Genomic DNA, 19573 nt, shown 5'->3' with positions numbered 1-19573 from the left:
CCGAGAGAGCTAAGAGCAGCACAGAGCTGTGCTCGGGCAGCACCGCCCACACGCATCCCAGGTCACAGGTCCCCAGGAAGTTAGATTTAATCATGTCTCTTTCTCCACTAGTTCCTAACTCCCTCCTCTCTTTCTCCATGTTTTCTTCAAGAAAAAGTTCTTCTGTTTAATTTTAAAGCTAACAATGTCTGGGTCTAAAGCATTCCCACTTTAGGAGGAAAAAAGCAGAGGGTCTCATCTCCACAGTGTGACCACAGAGAGGCAGAGGTGCTCCAGCAGATGCGGAGTGGCTGCGCGCCGGCCAGAGGCAGCGGATGTGGTCCAGCCCCGGCTCCACTTCTTACTCAAGCTTCGCACCAATCGTTGCCCCTGTTCCTCCACTGGGAGAACAAGGGCCTGTGTCACATGTCCCACGTTTGTGCAGGTGAAGTGAAACAGCGAGTCTCAGTGTTTGATCAGCTGTACAGCGCTACATGTGCGTAAAACGTCCAATTCCTCACCCCAACCGCCAGCACCCCAACTGCCAGCACTGAGGCCAGCCTGCCTGTTTCACCAAAGAACAGCCCGGGCTCCTGGCTGTGCTCTCAGGAGGTACTGTCTTCTTCCCTTGAAACTGGCTTTGGCATTCTTTTAGCTCGATTTCATCTTATTCAAAATTTTAGTGGGTAAAGAGGAAGGATAATGAAGAAGTAACTGTGGAATCACCCAAAGTCCTACATCGGCCCAAAGGGTCCCTCTCTACGTGTGCCTCAATCCTTCCATAAGAAAATCAGAGCAGAGCCGAGAAAACCCTGGCTGATACAAACGCAGAACTCCAGTCTCCTCTTCCTCAGTGCGGACGGAAGGGTCACTATCGATGAGAAGCCCCACCTCCTGAAAGTCACTGACCTTACACAGGAGCGTCCACAGTGCTCAGTGCACGTCCGTATTCACGGTGAATTAAGCTTTCACTGACTCTCCGCAGCCCTTCCGAGATTTTCAATCAGATGGTAAGGAGTGCTTTCAGAGTCAGGTCTGGGAACCTTACTAAAACACGGGCACATTTTCTGGTGATGGTCTGTCATGTGGAAATTTATTACAAATCTGACAAGACCATCTTACTTTAGCAAATCTGCAGCTGATCTTCCTTGCCTGGTGTTTATAATCCGAGAAGATTGATTGCTCTTTGTATCCTTCCACGGTTATTCAGACAAGCATTAGGATCACTTATTTCAAGGAAAAGCACACAAAGATCTTTCTTTTTACAATACATTTTAGGCCTTGTGCAGACAAAGAAGTTTTAACATCATGACAATATCCTCCTAGATATTCAAGTTAAAATAGTTCTGGCAGAAACACGCCAGTCTTTACTGTGCACACCTGAACTGCATTTTGGACATATCTACTGCATGACTCCCAGAGCCCTGGCCTTGGTTTCTCACCAGAATTCTCATCTAAAGGAGCAGGGCGGGGGAACATGAACTCTGTTTTAAATACATCAAAGTTATGATGGGAGCAGGAATTAAAGTAGATATACAAAAACGAGGACTTTCTGTGATTTCGGGACAAATCACTTAATCTCTGTGAGCATTAGTTTCTTCAACTGTACAAAAGAAATACCTGCACTGCCTACTTCAGAGGAGGTTGTGAAATGAAATAATTATATGAGAAAAAGCTTTGTGAACTCGAAATCAAATTGTATGTACTTTATTATACCTACAAAATCAGCTCCCATCCACCCCCACCACGTCGAACAGTGTGGGAGATCCTTGCTGTCTCTGAAGTAGATTCATCTTCTCCTCTAAAACCAGCTCCTTTCCCAGATGTTCCTGTTTATGCTGACGACACCGCCATTCTCCCAGCCATCCAAGCTTGGAAACTTGGGTTGTACTGGAAACCTCACTCCCACCCTCCTTGATCCAAGAATGATGAGTTCCTTTCAAAATATAAATCTGATCAGTTCAACCCCTTGCTCAAAAACCATTGACAATTTCCAACTGTCCTTGAATAAAAGGTTCAAAACACATAAGTCGTCCCCAAGACCCTGTCCTGCCTGCCTTGTCCACCCCGCGCTCAGTCATCTCTCTCCTCCTTCCTGTTGGCACTGCAGCCACGCAGCCTACTTCAGGGCTCCAAAGCCCCTGTTCCCTCCAGCTCCACAGCCTTTGCCCACACTGTCCCTTTGCTGGAACCATTGCCTGTCGTCACCTCCAGCTCCACATCCTCTGCAAAGCCATCCTGCATTCCCTAGTACTGCTCCCATGCTGGTGTCAGCCTGCACAGATTCATGTCCCCGTCTGGGGAGCACTCTCCATCGTATGCAATGGGATGTCATGTGAAGTCTCTCCCTGCTCCCTCAGCAGTGAAGTTCACCACAGCCGTGATTCTGTTTCCACCCCAACATTGTAGTCTCAATGCCTAGCATATAATGGCTACTTTTTGATTTTGTTTTTGATAAGGAAGATTTGCCCTGAGCTAACATCCATTGCTTATCCTCCTCTTTTTTCTCACTTGAGGAAAATTAGCCCTGGGCTAACATCTGTGCTAATCCTCCTCTACTTGGCATGTAGGAGGCCTGCACAGCATGGCTGATGAGTGGAATAGGTCCGCACCCAGGATGCGAACCCACAAATCCAGGCCACCAAAAGGAGAGCACATGGAACTTCAACCACTCGGCCATGGGCCGGCCCCCATGATGACTACATTTTAAATGAATGGGTAAATCAATCAATTTTGGGATCTTCTCATCATTGTCTCTCTCTCTATATACATATATTTTTAAGACCCTGAAAGCATTTTCTCTGACACAGGGCAAGATGAAAAGCAGAAATGTAAAAACCTTCCCCCTATTTGCCCCATATTTCTTGCCCCTAAATGTCTCCTTATCCCCTGCTCCCATCTCTTTCCATATGACAGTCTGGCAAACATCTAAGGGATGGAAGAGTGCCACAACCCCTATAATATTTATGACACAGCAAAAGAATAACAACCGTGGTATCTATTTTGATTTCTATTTTAATCTTTTGTCCTACTTTTGAACATTGTTCCCTAGGAGAGTACTGTAATTGCAGCACAAAGATGAGCACACAGACTTCATGCTCTTGAAGGAGGTTTTTGTTGCCATGGTTGTTCTTCATTTTAGGGGCATGAGAAGGAGGGCTGTTTGGACGGGGTTTGGTGTCAAGCATGCTGAGTGCCGAGCAGGCCCGGGAAAGCGTCGGGGACTCTTGGCGGCGTGAGGGGAGTGCACGGGGCTGATCCCAGGACGTAAGCCAAGCTCGAGAATCATGTGCCTCTCCATATTTGAGCCCCCTATTGACAGCCCTTCATAAGCTTCTTCACATCCCTCAGCCCAATCAGGCAATCGAGTACAATAGCCAAGGAGTGGCCTCGGGGTCCTCAGACCTCGCTCTGAATCCTGGTTCAGTCTTTTATCAACTCTAAGACCTTGGGTAGACTGAGCAACCATACCCGACCTCAGTTTCCCACCTGTAAAATGGACAAATACAAACAGCTCTTAGTTCCTAACGTTGTTGTGGGGATTCAACAAGGCCCTCTGCAGTGTGCTTTGCCACAGAATAACCCTCCACCCTGCGAGGTACTAGAGTGCCACCAGGCTCATGACGGAGGCGGGACAGGTAACTGTGTCCCCACTGCCAGCCTCCCAGAAGTCAAGAGCACAGACCAGTGTCGCAGAGCTGGGACCCGAACGGAAGTCAAACCACCGCAGACCCCCGTTCATTCTCAGCTTAACTAAACTCCTGGCAGCAGAAGGTGCTTCATAATACAGTTCTATTGTTCTTCCAAGCAGCAAACTACGTTTGAGCTTTTAAAACCACCTGAGACACAATTCACACCAGTTATGAGGATAAAATTCTGTTGTGTCGTGGAAGTAACTATCCCCACAATCACAGGCAGGATCTACGCAGCCAAGGAGGCTCAGAGGTTTAGGCTCAACAGAAAGGGGAAGGCTCAGCAGAACGCAGTCTAGATCACGCAGGCAGCAGTGTTAAGAAGGAGGTCAGCGAACCACAGCCCATGGGCCAAGCCTGGCCGCCGCCTGCCTTGGTCAGCGGAGTCTCATGGAATACAGCCAGGCCCACTCATCCGTGTATGACTGAGACAGAGGCCACACGGCCCACAAAACCTCGAGCGTTTGCCACCTGGCCCTTCCCTATAGAAGACACATAACAGAAAAATAAACCCTGAAAATACCTTAAAATGCAAAATTTTACTCCTAGAGTTCTTTCTTCGCATTGTCAGTCCCATGAAAAAGGGGCGCTTTACCTTCTTTGTGAAGTAGCGGGTGAGCCAAATCCCCCAAATGAAATGAATAGCAGAGCCTTCAAAGGGCGAGGGATTTCTCCCAGAAAAGCCGACGCTCAGCGACACTCATCTCAGTGGCCTCAGTACCTTTATCCCCCCAGTTATGAACTCCGAATGTTCACAGACACGAAGACTCACCGAGATCTCCTCTTCTTGGCGGGGTGGTGCTGGCCCGGGGCCTGCCGCCTGCCCATGGACACTCTCAGTCTCCCCGTCATCTGGTGCTGGCAGGTCACAGTGCTGTGATTTTGTTTTCAAGCTATTGGTGAATTCTTTGGACTGAGTTTTTCTGAAGAGAAACAAATGTGGGATTATCAAAAACATTCTTTAACATGCACAGCTTTTCCAAAGCAGATGTCTACACTCACATTATGTGAAAAACAGTAACAGAGACCATTTACTGCATGCCTACAATATGCTGATCCCTTTGTTGGGTATTTTAAAGACATTACCTTAATCTTCCTAACAACCCTACGAGGAAGGCACCGTTATCCTTGCTTTGTTGTAAGAGGCTCAAAATAATTATATAATTTATCAAGGCCACATAGCGGTACAGCCAGGATTTGAACCCAGGTCTGCCCAACTCCTGGTTCAGAGGCTAAACTGCTAGAACACACTGCCTTCCTAAGATCAGCAGCAAACGATTCCTTTCCCTCTGTGTGGCCACTCACAGCTTGAAAGTTACAGGAGTTGGTGGGCAGCATCACCAGCCCTCGGGACCGAATCAAGGTCCACATGTCTGTTTCTGCTCCACCAGCTCAGGTAGGCTGTCAACACCCACGGGGCAGCAGGTTTTGTAGAGGCCACTCTGGGCACCCAGCAAAGGGATCCATCATCGGCCTCACAGCTACCACCCAAATCACCTTCCTGTATCTCCAGCTGATGATGTTGCCTCCTATTCCTAACCTCCTCACTGCTCACAGAATAAGGCCCATACTCCCAAATCTGGCCTTTGAGGCTCTTTAGAGCATGGCCCGTTTCCTACCACTTGCCCACATACACCCCAAAGACTCAGAAGAACTCATTACCCACAGAACCATACACATTCAAGTCTAGGGGTCTTGATTATGCCCACTGCCTGCCATTTCCTTCCTGATCTTCTGTAGCCGGAAAACTCTACTTATCTTTCAAGGTTCAAATCAGATTTCACCTCTTCTGTGGATTAGAACTGTGGATTAGCTCTGTTTATAACTTAATTATAGCACAGATCACAGCCTGTACTGGCTGCAGTTAGTCGCGTGTCTGTCTGTTTCCCCTCCTGGACTGGAAGCTCCTTGTTCATCGTTGAATTCCCAGTGCCTGGCACGGTGTAAGCACCTACAGGGCCTGCCTATTCCACCACCCAGGTCTAAGCAATCTTCTCTGAAGGCCTGAGCATGAACAGCTGCTGCATTTCTCACTTATAGTCCCGAGGCTCAGCTGTGGCGGCCTGCACCGCCCTAGCGTGATTCTAGTGAAGCCCGTGACCACGGGGAACTGCATCCAGACGGAAACTGGAATGACAAGTGGCGAAGTGAAACAGCCAACCTGAAAGCAGTGTGGGAATGAGGGGAATGGCCAAAAGTCTAAAGAAAGTTTCCAGAGAGATCTAAAGTTACTTTGTGACCCTCAGATCCCACCTGCCTCTCCCGCAGGATGCCGTGAGCAGGGGCCTCTCTGCATTGGTTTACAAGGCCAGCCTCTCGCTGGTTGGCGGATCTCCTACCTGAACTCCTCTGCTTCCTGCTCTGCTTTCCGCCGGGCCCGCTCAGCAATAATTTCATTACAGAGCATGTCGTAGGGTTTATCCAAATAGTGTTCACCCATCACCCAGACCCAGACTTCCTTATCAGCTCCCAGTTTCCAGTGAACAGATTTGCCATTCTCTGCGAACAAAAGAAAATTCGAATTGAGCAAATTTATTCAATCATGGGTTATCATCTTTACCATCATTAAAGTATTTAGGGTCTTTGGGGAAAAAACGTTAGATGTGGCAAAGCACTTCCAACCTGCTCAGGACCAGGCAGCATTCCCAGGGAGCAAGGGAAGTGGTGGGACAGGCAGCGGCTGCAATGACTTTTGTTTTAAAATATGATGAATGTGGCTTTTGCATGTGCCCATTTTATAAACGAACAAGTTGAGATGGGAAGAAAACATACATGTTTTGCATTATCCTTTAGTGTAACAGAGCTAACATCAGACACCAGAACCTCTTAAGTCTGAGAATCTCCCTGTAACCCAGAATTACACAGCTGCTTCAGGGTATGGTGTTTCCACTATCTTTATAGGCTTCACTGCTGGGTAAAAAGCACGCATTTTAGAGTTAGACTGGTATGAATTCAAATCCCAACCCCACCTCTTACTAGCTATGTGATTTGGACAAATTATTTGATCTCTCTAAACCTCAATTTCCTCATCTGCAAAATGGGGACACTGATGTCTGCTGCTAGGACTGCTGGGAGCCAGGCCTCCCCAGTGCCTGCCACTCACAGGAGTTCCAGAGAGGCACCCTGCTATCGCCACTCACCTATTGTTTACTTCTGTGGCTGCTGAGAGCTTCACACCAGCATGTGAGAAGATAATACGACTGGTAGCGTGATGCTTGGTCAAGCTACTTAAACAACTCTTGTTTACAACAGGTCGCCAGGGTTGTATTACATTCTAGTTCCCTACTCCTGAGATGTGGCCACACGGGCCATGCTCCCTGAAACCTGGGGAAGGTGGTTGTACCCAGGAGAGGAAGGCCAACAGGTGCAGACTCTAAATCTAAACACCCCAGAGCAGACCTACCCAGGGCCATATGGTCCACAGTTGGTTCCAGTCAAGATCCCTGGGCCCTGAGGATCCCAAACTAGCCACTGGCGTCGAGTATGTGAAACAGGGTGCCTGACTGGAACACAGCTTGGCCATGCTTAGGGGTCAGAAATCCACACTGGGATTGCGTCTCGTCTTCTCACATTAAGGAGAGGAAGGTTTCTAATTAGAGCGTCTCCTGTCCAATGTCTTGTTGACCGACTTCACACTGTTGCCTTAGGGTACGTTAAAAAAGCAGGCTGCTCAAAGCCAGACGTTTATTTTGGCACCTTCCACTCTTCTCAGTGCAATGGAGACTTTCTGTGCTAGAACAAGGTTCTAAACAGAGGTATGGGGTAGGCGGAGAGAAGACAGTCATAGTCTCCGCTATAAAAGGGGTCAGAGGCATCATTCAGAAGGAAGCTGACCTCACACTGTTTTCACAAGTGCAGAAGCAGCAAAGGTGGCACCAGGTACAAGGGGAAGACCAACCCCAGCGTGCCCTAGTGGGGACGGCCCTGGCCAGCTCCGGCTTTGTGTGAGGAGATGCCAAATGGTTCATTAATGTTGGAAAGTCATCATATCTCACCAAATTCTCTTTATTACACCCTCTCAAGGCAACTACCAATACTTTTTACTATGTCCCTCTCCCAACCTTCACCTAAGTAACTTGCTACCAATATTCTGACAGCTGGAGGGAGACGCCCTGGAAGGAGTGGCAGAGTGCCAGGCAAGGCGCAGACGAACACCCAGAGGTGCCAGCACTCTGTTCAGTACAGCGTGACAGAACGCTTCCCCCAACAAACTGTCTCCAGAGAGCGCGGCAGGCGGCAGGCTGGCAGCAGTAACCCCGGGGAAGAGGGCGCTGCTCTGGGTGGAGGAGGAGGAACCCCAGAATTGTCTGGGAACAGAGCGGGGTGCTTAGAAACTAAACATAGAGAAGAGAGACAAAGGAGAGGACCAGAACCTCGAAATTGTAAAAGGAAGGGGTGGTGAGAGTATAGTAAAAGAAAGGAAATAGTGACTTTGGGGCAAAAAGAATGAGAATGAGATACAAAATGTCAGATTTAGCCAGATACCAAAAAAAGAGCTCCTGACAGGGCGAGCGGCATCGCGGATGATCTCTGTTCCGACTGCGCCCGAGGCCAGGAGACGGGAGGGGCTTCCAGAGGCTGCACGCAGCTAACTCCCTCCACCTGGAGGGGAGTCATTCTAGCAAAATGAGCCTTAGCTCTGAGGCCCTCAGCTTCAGACCACGATGGGGGAAGACTATCGAGGCCTCTGTTTAGTTCATTCCACAAAATCTGACTGAGTTTTTAACTCTGAGCGCGGTGCAGAGCTAGAAGCTCTCCAGGGGCGCAGGGATAAACCGGATGTGGCCATTCTCCTCAAGTCACTTAGTCTGTGAGAGAAGAGCAAGGCATTAGGTTCCTCATGCAGGGAATTTTACTGCATACCTACTATGTGCCAGACACTGAGGGAGAAGCGTGTAAGCACTCATGAACCAGACAGACCACCCCTGCCCCCAGGGAACTTACATTCCAGCTGCACGAGGCAGTTGGTGAACAGCTAACTATCAAAGTAATACCACTTGGGGGCTGTATTAAAGGACGCGCTGGGAACGCTTAAGAAGAGGAACTAACCAGTTTGGAGGGCCGGGGGACACACATTATAACCACAATACATGTTAAGTCCAGTGAGGATTCAGAGGATGAAAAATTGCTTTGGAAGGACAGAGACGAAATAAGAGGAGAAGTTCTTTGTACTGAGTTTTAAGAGGATGGATATGGAATTTAGCCAGACAGCGGGGGTGGGTTCAGTGCTAGACACAAAGAACAGCATGATCAAAAATCAGAGAATGGAATCAGTGGGGGGCTATGAGGAATGAGGGCCTCAGCCAGAGCTGAGAAAGGCTTTTGAGTCCTCTGGCCGTGGGCTGAGGATCATGCAGGGGGGCAGAGAGCCGCATGGCACAGCCCCAGCACCCTGGCTAAAGGCAAATGTAGGCGCTGTACGCACTGCATTCAGCCAGACAGGTGCATTAAAATCCCAGTTTTCTACCAACCTTTTATGTGACCTTGGACACGTCACTTTCTTTCTCTGAGCCTGAGTTCCCTGTGATGAAACAGAGGTAAGGAGTCTGACCTCACAGGCCTGTTATATGATAAGTGCTCAAAAAGCATCAGTTCCATGTTCTTGATCGAGTGACCAAGCAGGAGTCCGTGACTGTCTCTGCAGGTGGCGCCAGGATCAGAGAAGCACAGGACGCGCTGTGGCATGCAGCACGTAGGGTGGCCCAGGGTCAAATGATGTGGGTATTACCGAGTGTTTGGGGAGCAACTGGGGGAGATGAAGGGTGAAAAGCCCAGGAGTGAGGTAAGGGGAGCCTGAATGAGAGCGAGGACAGCTTACACGGGACGGGAAGGTTCAGGCCCCGAATCAGGACAGGACGCAAAGCTGATGGCAGCACTGAGAGACTTACTAACTGGAAGGACAGTGGGGTGATAAGCAGAAACAGTGACAGGAAGAAAATACATTCGAAAAGTAAGATAATTGAGCTATTGTGGAAATGTAGAATTTTATTAGAAATCCACATGGAAAGTTTCAGTAGATATCTGATCTATGGAACTGGAGTTCAGAAGTGAGGTTGAGATCGACAAAGTGAATCTGGCAATTACTCTATAGACGAAGCATTCAGCATAGACGAATGCACAAAGAGGATGAAGCCTAGCAGAGAACTTTGGAGAAGCATCTGCTTCATTCAGGATGCAGAAGAAAAGGGAGGGAAAAGAGAGTCCCAATTCAAAAGGAAAAAAAAAAGAGAATTCTGACTCCTAAATAACTAAATGTAGGAGCCTGGGGAGAACGCACTGCCACACAGCCAAGAGAGGGAAAGGGGGACAACAGTGCTGTCCTGCTGAGATGAGGGGAGGGGGACGGACGATAAAGACGGAGAAGGATCTGATGCATCTCTGACCTCAGAGAGAGAAATTTTAGGGAGACAGGCGGGGAACAGGCTACAAAATTGGAACAGAAAGGATGGAAGGACCGGTGGAGGCTGGAAGGATAGGCTCTGAGAAGTTCATTAGTGAAGAGGAAAAAGAGCGTCAGCCACTACTCAGCAGACACTGACTGAGCTGCTGCTGCATTCCGGGCACCGCGCACAGGCCTGCGTGACGGAGGGCAGCTCAGGAGCCGAGCTAGCTGAGAGATTGCTTTCAATAAGGGAAACACGGACAGGTTTTAAACTCAGGTTGCTGGAAGGGGAGAGAGTAAGGCTGCCAGGGACTAGGCCAAGAGAATGATAGATAGCAGGACATGCAGAGAAACGGTAAAGAAAGTGCTGCCAGGGAGAAGAGAAAAGCTCCAGCCTGGTAAGAGATGAAAACTGACATGCATAGAACCACATTTCCGTCCCAGTGTACATCCTTAGGGTAAAGGTGAAAACTCGAGGGTCCCTAAGGGGGCAGGCACTGTATCTTGTTGTAATTTAAGGCTAGGCAGGCATTCTGGATTTTCTGTCTACTTCACCTTGAAATTATATGCTCTCTTTAATCAGAGGACAGTGAGAGAGGGACCTTTTTATAGCATTTCCATTTAATTGTAAGTTTCTTCCCTAGTCCTTGAATCATGTTTATATCTCAGAGTGCTCATCATGTTTGCTATCTTAGGGACTCTTGAGAACTTCCAAAACCACCTTTTCTAGAACAGGGGGTCAGTCCTGCTCGGTACACCACAGAGAACCACTGCACAGAGACTCATATTCACACCTCATTCCCCTGAGAAGACCTCTACCTGGGCAGTCCTGTAAAACACCACATAAAAATGGGGTGACATGCGTCCTTAGCAAGGAAATGGCCAGGCGTATTCCAGTCTTATGTGGAGCCTGATGCTCTCACATCATCACTGTGTCTGATTTCTCCCCGTGTGGTGGGCCCAGCAGGGTGCAGGAGGGAGGGACTGGAGGCGTCAGTGTGGATCATTTCCTCAGGAGCAGGTCAGTGCACCTCCCAGGATCTCCTGGGCTAAGCCTGCGTGTCAGGGAGTCAGTACCTGGTCTCCACCCCAACTACATCCAACTCAGAAGGACAATCATAGAAACAGGTGAGGGCGAGAGAAGAGGAGAGAAGAATCATATACTCTACCCCACAAAGAGAAGACCACGGACTGAGTCAGTAGAAGCCAGGAAAGCATCAACACCAGCAGCCTCCTAACAAATTTACATATTAAATACAGTAGGGGAATCATCAGGGCTGATGGACAGACGCAAGGCACCCACCAATACAGGTTGTTAAAATATTGAAATATTTCCCTAAACTCTCAATGTCCCAAGTATCGCTCCCTACTCTAGCCTCTCCTCTAGGATACCCGCTCCCTGATCCAGAAACCCAAAGATGAAGGCCTGGCCAGCGGGGCCTCCAGGACTTGGGTGCCATGGCCATGTCCCTTCTGATTGACACCACGGCCATGTCTGCCATTAAATATTTAGAGTATCACCCAAGGCTATTTCTACCCCTATTTCATGACGATGGGAAGATTGAGGCACAGCGAGGGTAACTTGCCCCAAGATCACAGAGCTAGTGAAACCAGAACCAGAATTCAAAACCAGCCTGCATGGCTGCAAATTCTGTGTCTAGGGCAGCCTCACGATGCATTGTCCAAACTGAAACACTTTTGAGAGTGCAAAGGGAACCCACCCAGAGGGATGTCAGGACAACGAATGCAAATAGGGCTCGGCTGGGTGAGCTGGGTGTGGAGTGGCCATCATGTTCCTTCTGAGCTGCAGAACAGGACCAGCCAGGAGAAGGCAGCGCCCAGCCCCACGTGTGTTTTAATAAAGACCAGAGCCCAGTCCTAGCAGGACTTCCTGAAAGTCCTTAGGACTACTGCTTTCCCCACTGTTTACCAGATCTGTCAACCTAGGTGATAATCCTGTAGTTACTAACACTGAAGTCCATCTTTTAAAACTTGAATAAATCTTCACACTTATTTTAGAGAAAAAAGAACAGAAAGGATATTGGAGAACCTGCATGGTGGGTGCTACAATCTGGGGAAGCAGGTGGTGTCTAGAGAACTGGAGTCAGGAGACGGGCCCAGCTGAATCCATGGGCTCAGGAAGGTGACAGGGAAGAGGATCTCAGTTATTACTCAATGCGGTGACTTACCACGTAAGAAACCAAGCCCAGTTAACCATCAAGCTCTGAGTTAGGAGGACAGACACAATGGCAGGAGATGGGGCCAGGACCAGTGGTTCAGAACAGGCTGAGTTCAAATCCTGACGCCACCAGCGACCCACCCAAATCCTTTCCTCTCAGTTTCCTTATTCGTAAGAATAAAGGGACAACGTTTACCTCACCAGATTCCTGTGAGGATTAAATGAAATAACATAAATACAATGCTTATGCCTGGCACATACTAACAGACCAGGACCTTGGTGGAGGGGAAGCTCCATGCAATGGAGCAGAGGAAGTAACATCTACAGGGTCGAGTGACTAGGTATGTGGTGAGGTCAGGGAGTAACCAGGGTGGCATCCAGGTCTCTGGCTTTGGTGACTAGGGAGAAAGCAGTGCCCCTGGTCATGATAGAGAATGAGAGGGAGGATCCGGCCTGGGGGTGGTGGGAATAATTGGGGGATGCTGATGAACTCGGCTTGTAGGCCTTATGGGTCTTCTGAGAGGACATGACACTGAGACCGAAGCTCAGGTGAGAGATGTAGCTTGGCAGTATGGGTCTCAGAGTCACTGGTATCCAGGTGGTGTTCAACCATCTAAGGTGGAAGGGGTGCCCCAGGGAGATGACACAGACTTTAACCTTAGCCTAGGACCTATGAACCCAAGTCTGAACACTGTGAAACTAGACACAAAACCTTGTCTGTGTGCATTTTCCTAGGTCCAAGCCTGCAGTAAATCTTCAAAGGAGTCTATGAGCCCCTTAACTCCACCTCAAGGTTACAAACCACCAGTGCAGAGTGAGGCACACTCTGGGGGACACGGATATTTAGAGCTCAGGCAGACACGAAAAAGAAACAGTCATGGAGAAAGCAAGAGACCATGGCCCCAAGAAAGAGAGAGACTCAGAAGGAATTCAGCAGAGTCAGACCTGGCTGAGGAACTGACTGAGATAGAAGTGAATCCAGCAATGGAGGTCACCACAGTGGGTCAAGAGTGAAGGCAGGGGCGAAGCAGACACTGCGGGTGGCACAAACCAATGGCTTTATCATCATTTCATGAAAAAGGGAAGGCTTTGCATAAGGGAACTTGCCCACTTAGTAACAATGAGAACCCAGCAATGAAGCTTCACGAGTCCAAGTCTGTGACAAGGGCACACACGGAGCTCCTCCCACACCACCCAGAGCGACCAAATCCCAGCCTGTGGCATTAGGTTTCCCTCAAATTGACAGGGCCTGGATGGAACAAGTGCTGGGCAACCCTCTACTAAGTGAGGCCTCCTCTGCTTGTGTTACGGGGAAAAATCCTAGAGAATAAAGGCTCCACAGCAAGGCCCCGGTGCAAGCGTAGGTTTTAGACACGTGCCAGGCACCTGCAGACAACAGCAACTGTTATTACACTCCACGAAAGCCCGGTGGGTATCACACTTACAAACAGCACCAGCTGTGGGAGAGCCAGGCTCAGGGTCTAGTGCAGCCTAGCTGTTGCCCTGGGCAAGTCACTTAATGCCCCTTGGCCTCACTCTCCTCATCCGTAAAATGTGAACAATAATTCAACTTCAGGCTTGGCTGTGACTATTTATGAGAGAATATATTTAAGCACTGAACTCGGTCTGATCACCGTGAGCTCAATACACGCTGGCTGGAGCAGCTTTTACAGTCTAGAGCGGCGCTGTCCAAACGTGAGCTCTACCTGTAATTATACGTTTTCCAGGGGCCCGGCTAAAAAATCAAAAGCAGCAGATGAAATTAATTTTAATACATTTTATTTTACCCACGTTATCCAAATTATGACGTTAATATATAATGAATATAAATTTATGAACGTGGCATTTTACATGATTTTCTTCCTACCAAGTCCTTGAAATCCGGCAGTTTACACTTCCAGCATACCTCAGTGTAGATGAGCCTCAGTCCATGTGCTCAGCAGCCGCACGTGCTGGTGGTACCACATGGACGACGTAGCTCTAGACCTCTGGTGACAGGTACCCCAGCAGGCAGAGGAGGTCCCTAATTCTCTCCCTCTCTGAGAGTCACATTTCCCCACTACATTTTCAAGTGATTTTCTGATCCATAAGTGAGTTAAATCAGTACTTCTGACTGTTTTTCGGCCCCTCCTACTTTCGCCTTAGATCACTAAAAGGGGCACAGGCTCCGGGGACACACGTGAGCAAACGCTTTCATGATGCTCTGAAAACTCACCATAGCAGACTCAGAGAGAAAAAAGTCACCAGACGACAATGAAAGAGCCGCTCAGAGATGAGCTAGAATGGCGTCAAGGAATGGGGGCTGAGAAGGGATGTATTTAATGAGCCAAGAAAGGACAATCTCCACAGCCACAGCCTGGCTAAGAACTGCCAAGAAAAAGCAGCACTTGAGTAAGCCTGGGACAGGCCGGGTGCGGTGGGGGAGGGCTGGGGACAGGGACTGGAAGGGAGACAGGCGGGAGAGCGGGAGGCAGGGCACAGGCCTGAAAGGAGAAGGACACAGTGAGGTCTCAATACACAACAGCCAAGAGCTTAGTAGGTCTGCAGTCCAGACACACCTGTAGGGAGCACCAGCCATGATAACGCTGCCTTGTACTATCTGTGGCTTTATCATCAAAGATAGAACTGGATGAAAGATAGATAGGTGCTGTCTTTCTAGGGGAAATAGGACAAGAATCTGAAACCTTTTCCTTGTCTGCAGTTAGGAGAGGAACCAGGTTAGTGCAAAATCTATTTTTCCAAGTGTTGAATTTAAGGGAGTAATAAACTCCTGACATGAAATACTGATAAAACTTTCACTGTGTATATTAACATACTTTTTTCATGATCATTGAATTCATAAAGTAATACAGGTTTTCTGAGAACTAAAGTCAAAACTCAGCAAAAGAAGAATTTAAGCAAAGAAATTGAAATTATTTTCTTAAGTCATCACAAGGAGAGTGAGCATAAGAAGCCAAAAGTCTCACCCAGAGTCTGGGCCATTGACTCTCGGGGCAAGAACCCCTCAGCTCTCAGCAGTCCCCAAAGTCACCTACCATATCAATAAGTTATGTCACAATGAACATGGGACCAAAGAGGCCCAGTTCTATCTTACAAACTCCGACTAAAGATTGCAAGGAGATCCACAAACCAGTTCAGAACGATAAAAGGGTTACGCTTCAGTTTGGACACACTACTTGTCGAAGGGAAAATTCTATATCAGATAGTGTAGAATACTGTGAAATCCAACGGATCTGGGCACCTACTGGCAATGTGACCTTGCAAATATTACTTAACTTCTCTGATTCCAAGTTTTTTTCACCTGTAAAAGAGGACAATTAATACTGACTTTGCAGAAGTTTTATGAAGATGAGACATGATATATGTAAAAGTGCTTTGCACAGAGTCTGAAAAAACAGGTATTTAATAAATAGCTGCTATTGATAATAATAATAATAATAAATGAGATACTTATATTTATTTACGTATCACTACAAAGGCTTAATTGAAAAATGTTTTACTAAAAGGCAGCATAAGGTAAAGATCACTAAACTGACTTCCCTCTTGAGACTGTGTATATACCAGCCTGTGAGTGAGATTCATTTTCTCAATCTTTGAAACTATGAATAGTTCTAACAAATTTTGCTTTTCCTGGCTTAATGAACAACAAGGAGAAATTGGTCTTGAATGCCTCTGTAAGTGACTTTGAAAAGTGTGTTTTATTATTATTTTTTTAAACAACTCAGGTATTCATCTATGACAGATGCGGGGGGTGGTTAATCTGTGCTTTTCTATGTCTGTGTGTGCATATGCTTTAAATCTTGATGTGCAAAGAATTCCTCTCCCACGGTCTTGCAAGGCCCTCTCAAGCTCCCGGGGATTCCTCCAATCAGGAAGAAGTACATCTGAAAAATTAACTCACACTGAAAAATTAGTATTATGACTTTTTTCCTTACAGCAGTATTTGCATTTTAAGAGGGAGTTTCTCTAAAATAGATAACCCAAAGAAAAATCTCTTAAAGTCTAAGAAATGCAAATACAATTGTTATAAAGATGCTGACACAGGACTTTGTATGCTGGCAGCAGAATACGAGCCATCTGTCACAATAAGGGGCATAGAAACCTGCCTTAATACCCCTGAAATCGAACTTCACAGGTGACTTCTCACTTCAGCTTAAGGTTAGTCTCGTTTCAAGGAAGGGATCTGCTCACAGCTACACCACTCCACGGTAAGCGCTGTGCCTGCAGACTTGAAGTGGATGAACCACCCTAGTGCAATCTCAATAACACTTAAGGTCCAGCTACCAAATTGGAACTCGCACCTGGCTTGCTTTTGGCCTGCGTGAAGCTGGCTGGTGTGAAGCTGGCTAACGTTAAAACAAGCCGGGAGCCATTCCACTGACACCTTCCCAGCAGAGACGCAGCTAAGCTTACCTTTCTTCGGTCTGGATTTCACTGGCAAGGACTCCTTGTTTTCCATTGCTGCTTCTCTTTCTTTCCACCGGCGGATCTGTTCCTCCCGCATCTTGAAGAACAGGATCTGTTTCTGTTCTTCGCTGAGCTCTGCCAGCAGATCAGGATCTATGTACATCTCCGACAGGATCTGTTTCAGCATCTTCGCAGGGCTGGAGTCTTTTACACCTGTGGCAGAAGTTCTTGAAAATGGCTTCCAGTTGTGCCGCCAGCCGGGCCGGCACCTGGACACACCCACAGACCTTCCCCGAAACTCTCAGCAATCCCGAGTGACAGCCACAGAAATTCAGCAAACTGGCTCTTGGTTCCTGGCACCAAACATCCAGTTCAAAATGCCATTCGTGAACCTGCAAAGAGCAAGAGCCAAAGAGCAGGCAGTATTACAACGTGCAGAGGCCGGGCAAGGACAGGTTTATGCACAAAGCTGGGAGGAAATACGGTATCGCTTTTCACGTCGGGAAAAGAGAAGAAAAGCCAAGGCACGCTTTGTTAAGAGTTTGTGTAACCTTTACCCCGTAATTTCCAAAGATACTTTATCAAAAAAAACAAAACCAGCCCTAACTTTTTACAGCTCAATCTCAGGGACACAAAAAAAATTAACAGAGGTTTGGCCTTCTCCCAACCAAGCAACATATTATTACCTTGGGCCTAACAAACCACCAAGTGTATGGCCAAGAAAAGAATTAAAGAAAAAAAAAGCCACAGGAAGAAATTAAAAGACTCTCTCCAGACAATGTATTTTTAAAAAAATACCATTTTTGAGATTTCACAGAGTTACTCACCCCAAACCAAACCAAACCAGAGCCATGCTCAAAGAAAAAAATCAAAGAAATAAAAACTGGACCACAATGCAATTTTCCCATTTCCCTTTAAAAGTAGCACTAAAGAAACACAATTATGTACTTTCATCTTCACAAAATGACAATGCAATTTCCAAACAACCTACCGGAACCATGAAAACACTGCAGGCGCAAGAGAGAACATTGGTGTACGTTCTGGAAGGTCACCAGGTGTTAGGTGTACCTCTTCTAGATAACCTAATTTAATAAAATCTAAATTTACAGACCAGATAAACTGGAGGAATGAAGAGGTGCCTAGGTTCATTACAAAGGCTCTTGCTTTCTAACAGAGTTTATTAGAGGGCTCCTGTAAAAAGAAACCATGGACCCGCGCCTGCACAAGTGGTCTCACAGCGGTTCTGCTGGAAGAGGGCGGGGGCAATTCCACTGAGGTTTCTACTTTACACATTTCTATTTGGTTGGGTTTTTTTTTTAAAAATAGAAAACCCTCATACTTTTGTAATCAGAAGAAAATTATGTATACATTTCCATTCTGGAAGAAAAGACTTTTAATTTGCTTTAATATAACAGGGTACACAAAAGCTTACCCACTGGGACTTTTCAGAATCACATATGTTCTAAGAAACGGATGAATAATTTGGTGCTTCCAATGCCTCAATAATCTCACCACCTAGCCATGCCCTCTCAACTATCTTTTTGCTCCATACTTAGTTCAAATGCTCTTAACCTGCAGGCTCGCAGCCATAGCACGGCTCGTCCTGGTTCCTTCACCTTCTCCTCCACACGCCGGTTTATGATGCGCCCCCCCAACCCCGGGAGCAACCTCTCTTTGTCTTCCTCGAAAAGCGGCGTCCTGACTCACACCAGTCTTTTGAGACAAGCACGCTCAACAGCTGGGGCGCCCGGAGTGGTCTGCAGGTCCACGAACCACTCGTGTAGGAGGGGCCCTACCGAGGCTGCTTCTACTCTTGCTAACTGCATCCTGTAATCCGCAGCATTCAACTACCGGAGCGCAAACGGAACACAGCATTAAGAGAAAATAAAAAAACAGTTAAAAGCAGTGTCTGACTCTAACTCAGTCAGGCACACCCAGCCCAGGCTCCCCTTCGAGCTTTGTATTTTGCTTTGAGGGGACCCTCAAAGGCTCTAACAGCCACAGAACTGATGTCTTGTAACACTTTCTTGACCTTTGGGTTCTAACAGCTTTTCCAGGGCTGGGGCCAACTAAATCCACACTAAACAAAGGTTTCTGGAGGCTGAGCTCCTGTCTGTCGACGACAGGAACACAAGAAGAATTTGGTTCCTCAGCACACTTGACTCGGGCGCTCTGAGATGAAGTGGGAAGAAACCAAAGTGAATGGCTCCTTGACATTCCAGTAAATGTCTTACGTTGGCATATTCCATGACTCCAGTGGGTGACTTTCACAGAAATAAAGCATGGTAGGAAATCAGCAGCCCAGCGAAGCTTGAGGCTTCTGCTCTGCTCTCCATTTTGAATGGAGGTGAAGGCTAGCAACAGCAATGCTGTGGCTAGAGCCTAAAAACCAAAATCTTGAGAGTGCCAAATTCTCACTCCTCCCCTCTCCCCCCAGAGTGCTCCTTGTAGAAGAGTGACACTGGCTGTGCTGGCCGCCACCTGAAGCACTTGACGTGCATTCACTCATTTAACCCTCACAATAATCCGCAGAGTTCAGTCCTTCATTACCCCCATTTCACAGAGGAGGAAGATGGGCAGTCGGGCTCTACGTCAGCTCTACTGTGCTCCATCAGGACAGTAGAGTTTCTTTGTGAACCCGGAATCAGAATACCATCAGGATGTGCCACCACATGGGAAAGTTTGGAATGAAAACCAGCAAATTCATGCAACGACAGAAATGCTGAACTGAAGGTGCAGAGAGCCTCTGGGGCGGAGCCGCCTCCTGGGAACTGCAGCTGAGCTGGGGGCCAGGGCTGGGAAAAGACCTCGCCTCAGGAAGCACAGCAAGGAGCTGACAGGCCTGCTGGCCCCAGGCTGGGTGCTGCCTGCCCACATTATTCACCGGGCACTCAGTTTCCCCTCACACGACCACCAGGAGTAGCAGAAACAACT

At 47.7% G+C, this 19573-nt stretch overlaps 1 protein-coding gene across 3 annotated transcripts in view; it reads right to left on the bottom strand.

The window, feature by feature from the left end:
• Window positions 1-19573, bottom strand: part of SH2D4A (SH2 domain containing 4A) — a 71590-nt gene that overhangs the window by 50156 nt on the left and 1861 nt on the right. For all 3 annotated transcript variants that reach the window (XM_023630471.2, XM_070253313.1, XM_023630472.2), the window contains exons 2-4: window positions 16646-17031; window positions 6011-6170; window positions 4444-4594 (exon numbers count right to left, since the gene is read on the bottom strand). In XM_023630471.2, the coding sequence (XP_023486239.1) occupies window positions 4444-4594; window positions 6011-6170; window positions 16646-16826 (492 nt within the window). In that variant the 5' untranslated portion in view covers window positions 16827-17031. The remainder of the gene's footprint in view (window positions 1-4443; window positions 4595-6010; window positions 6171-16645; window positions 17032-19573) is intronic.

The sequence above is a fragment of the Equus caballus genome, chromosome 27 (assembly GCF_041296265.1).
Source record: "Equus caballus isolate H_3958 breed thoroughbred chromosome 27, TB-T2T, whole genome shotgun sequence".
NCBI classification, from domain to species: Eukaryota; Metazoa; Chordata; class Mammalia; order Perissodactyla; family Equidae; genus Equus; species Equus caballus.
Note: the sequence above shows the minus strand (reverse complement) of the source record. Positions and strands in the feature narration are given on the sequence as shown.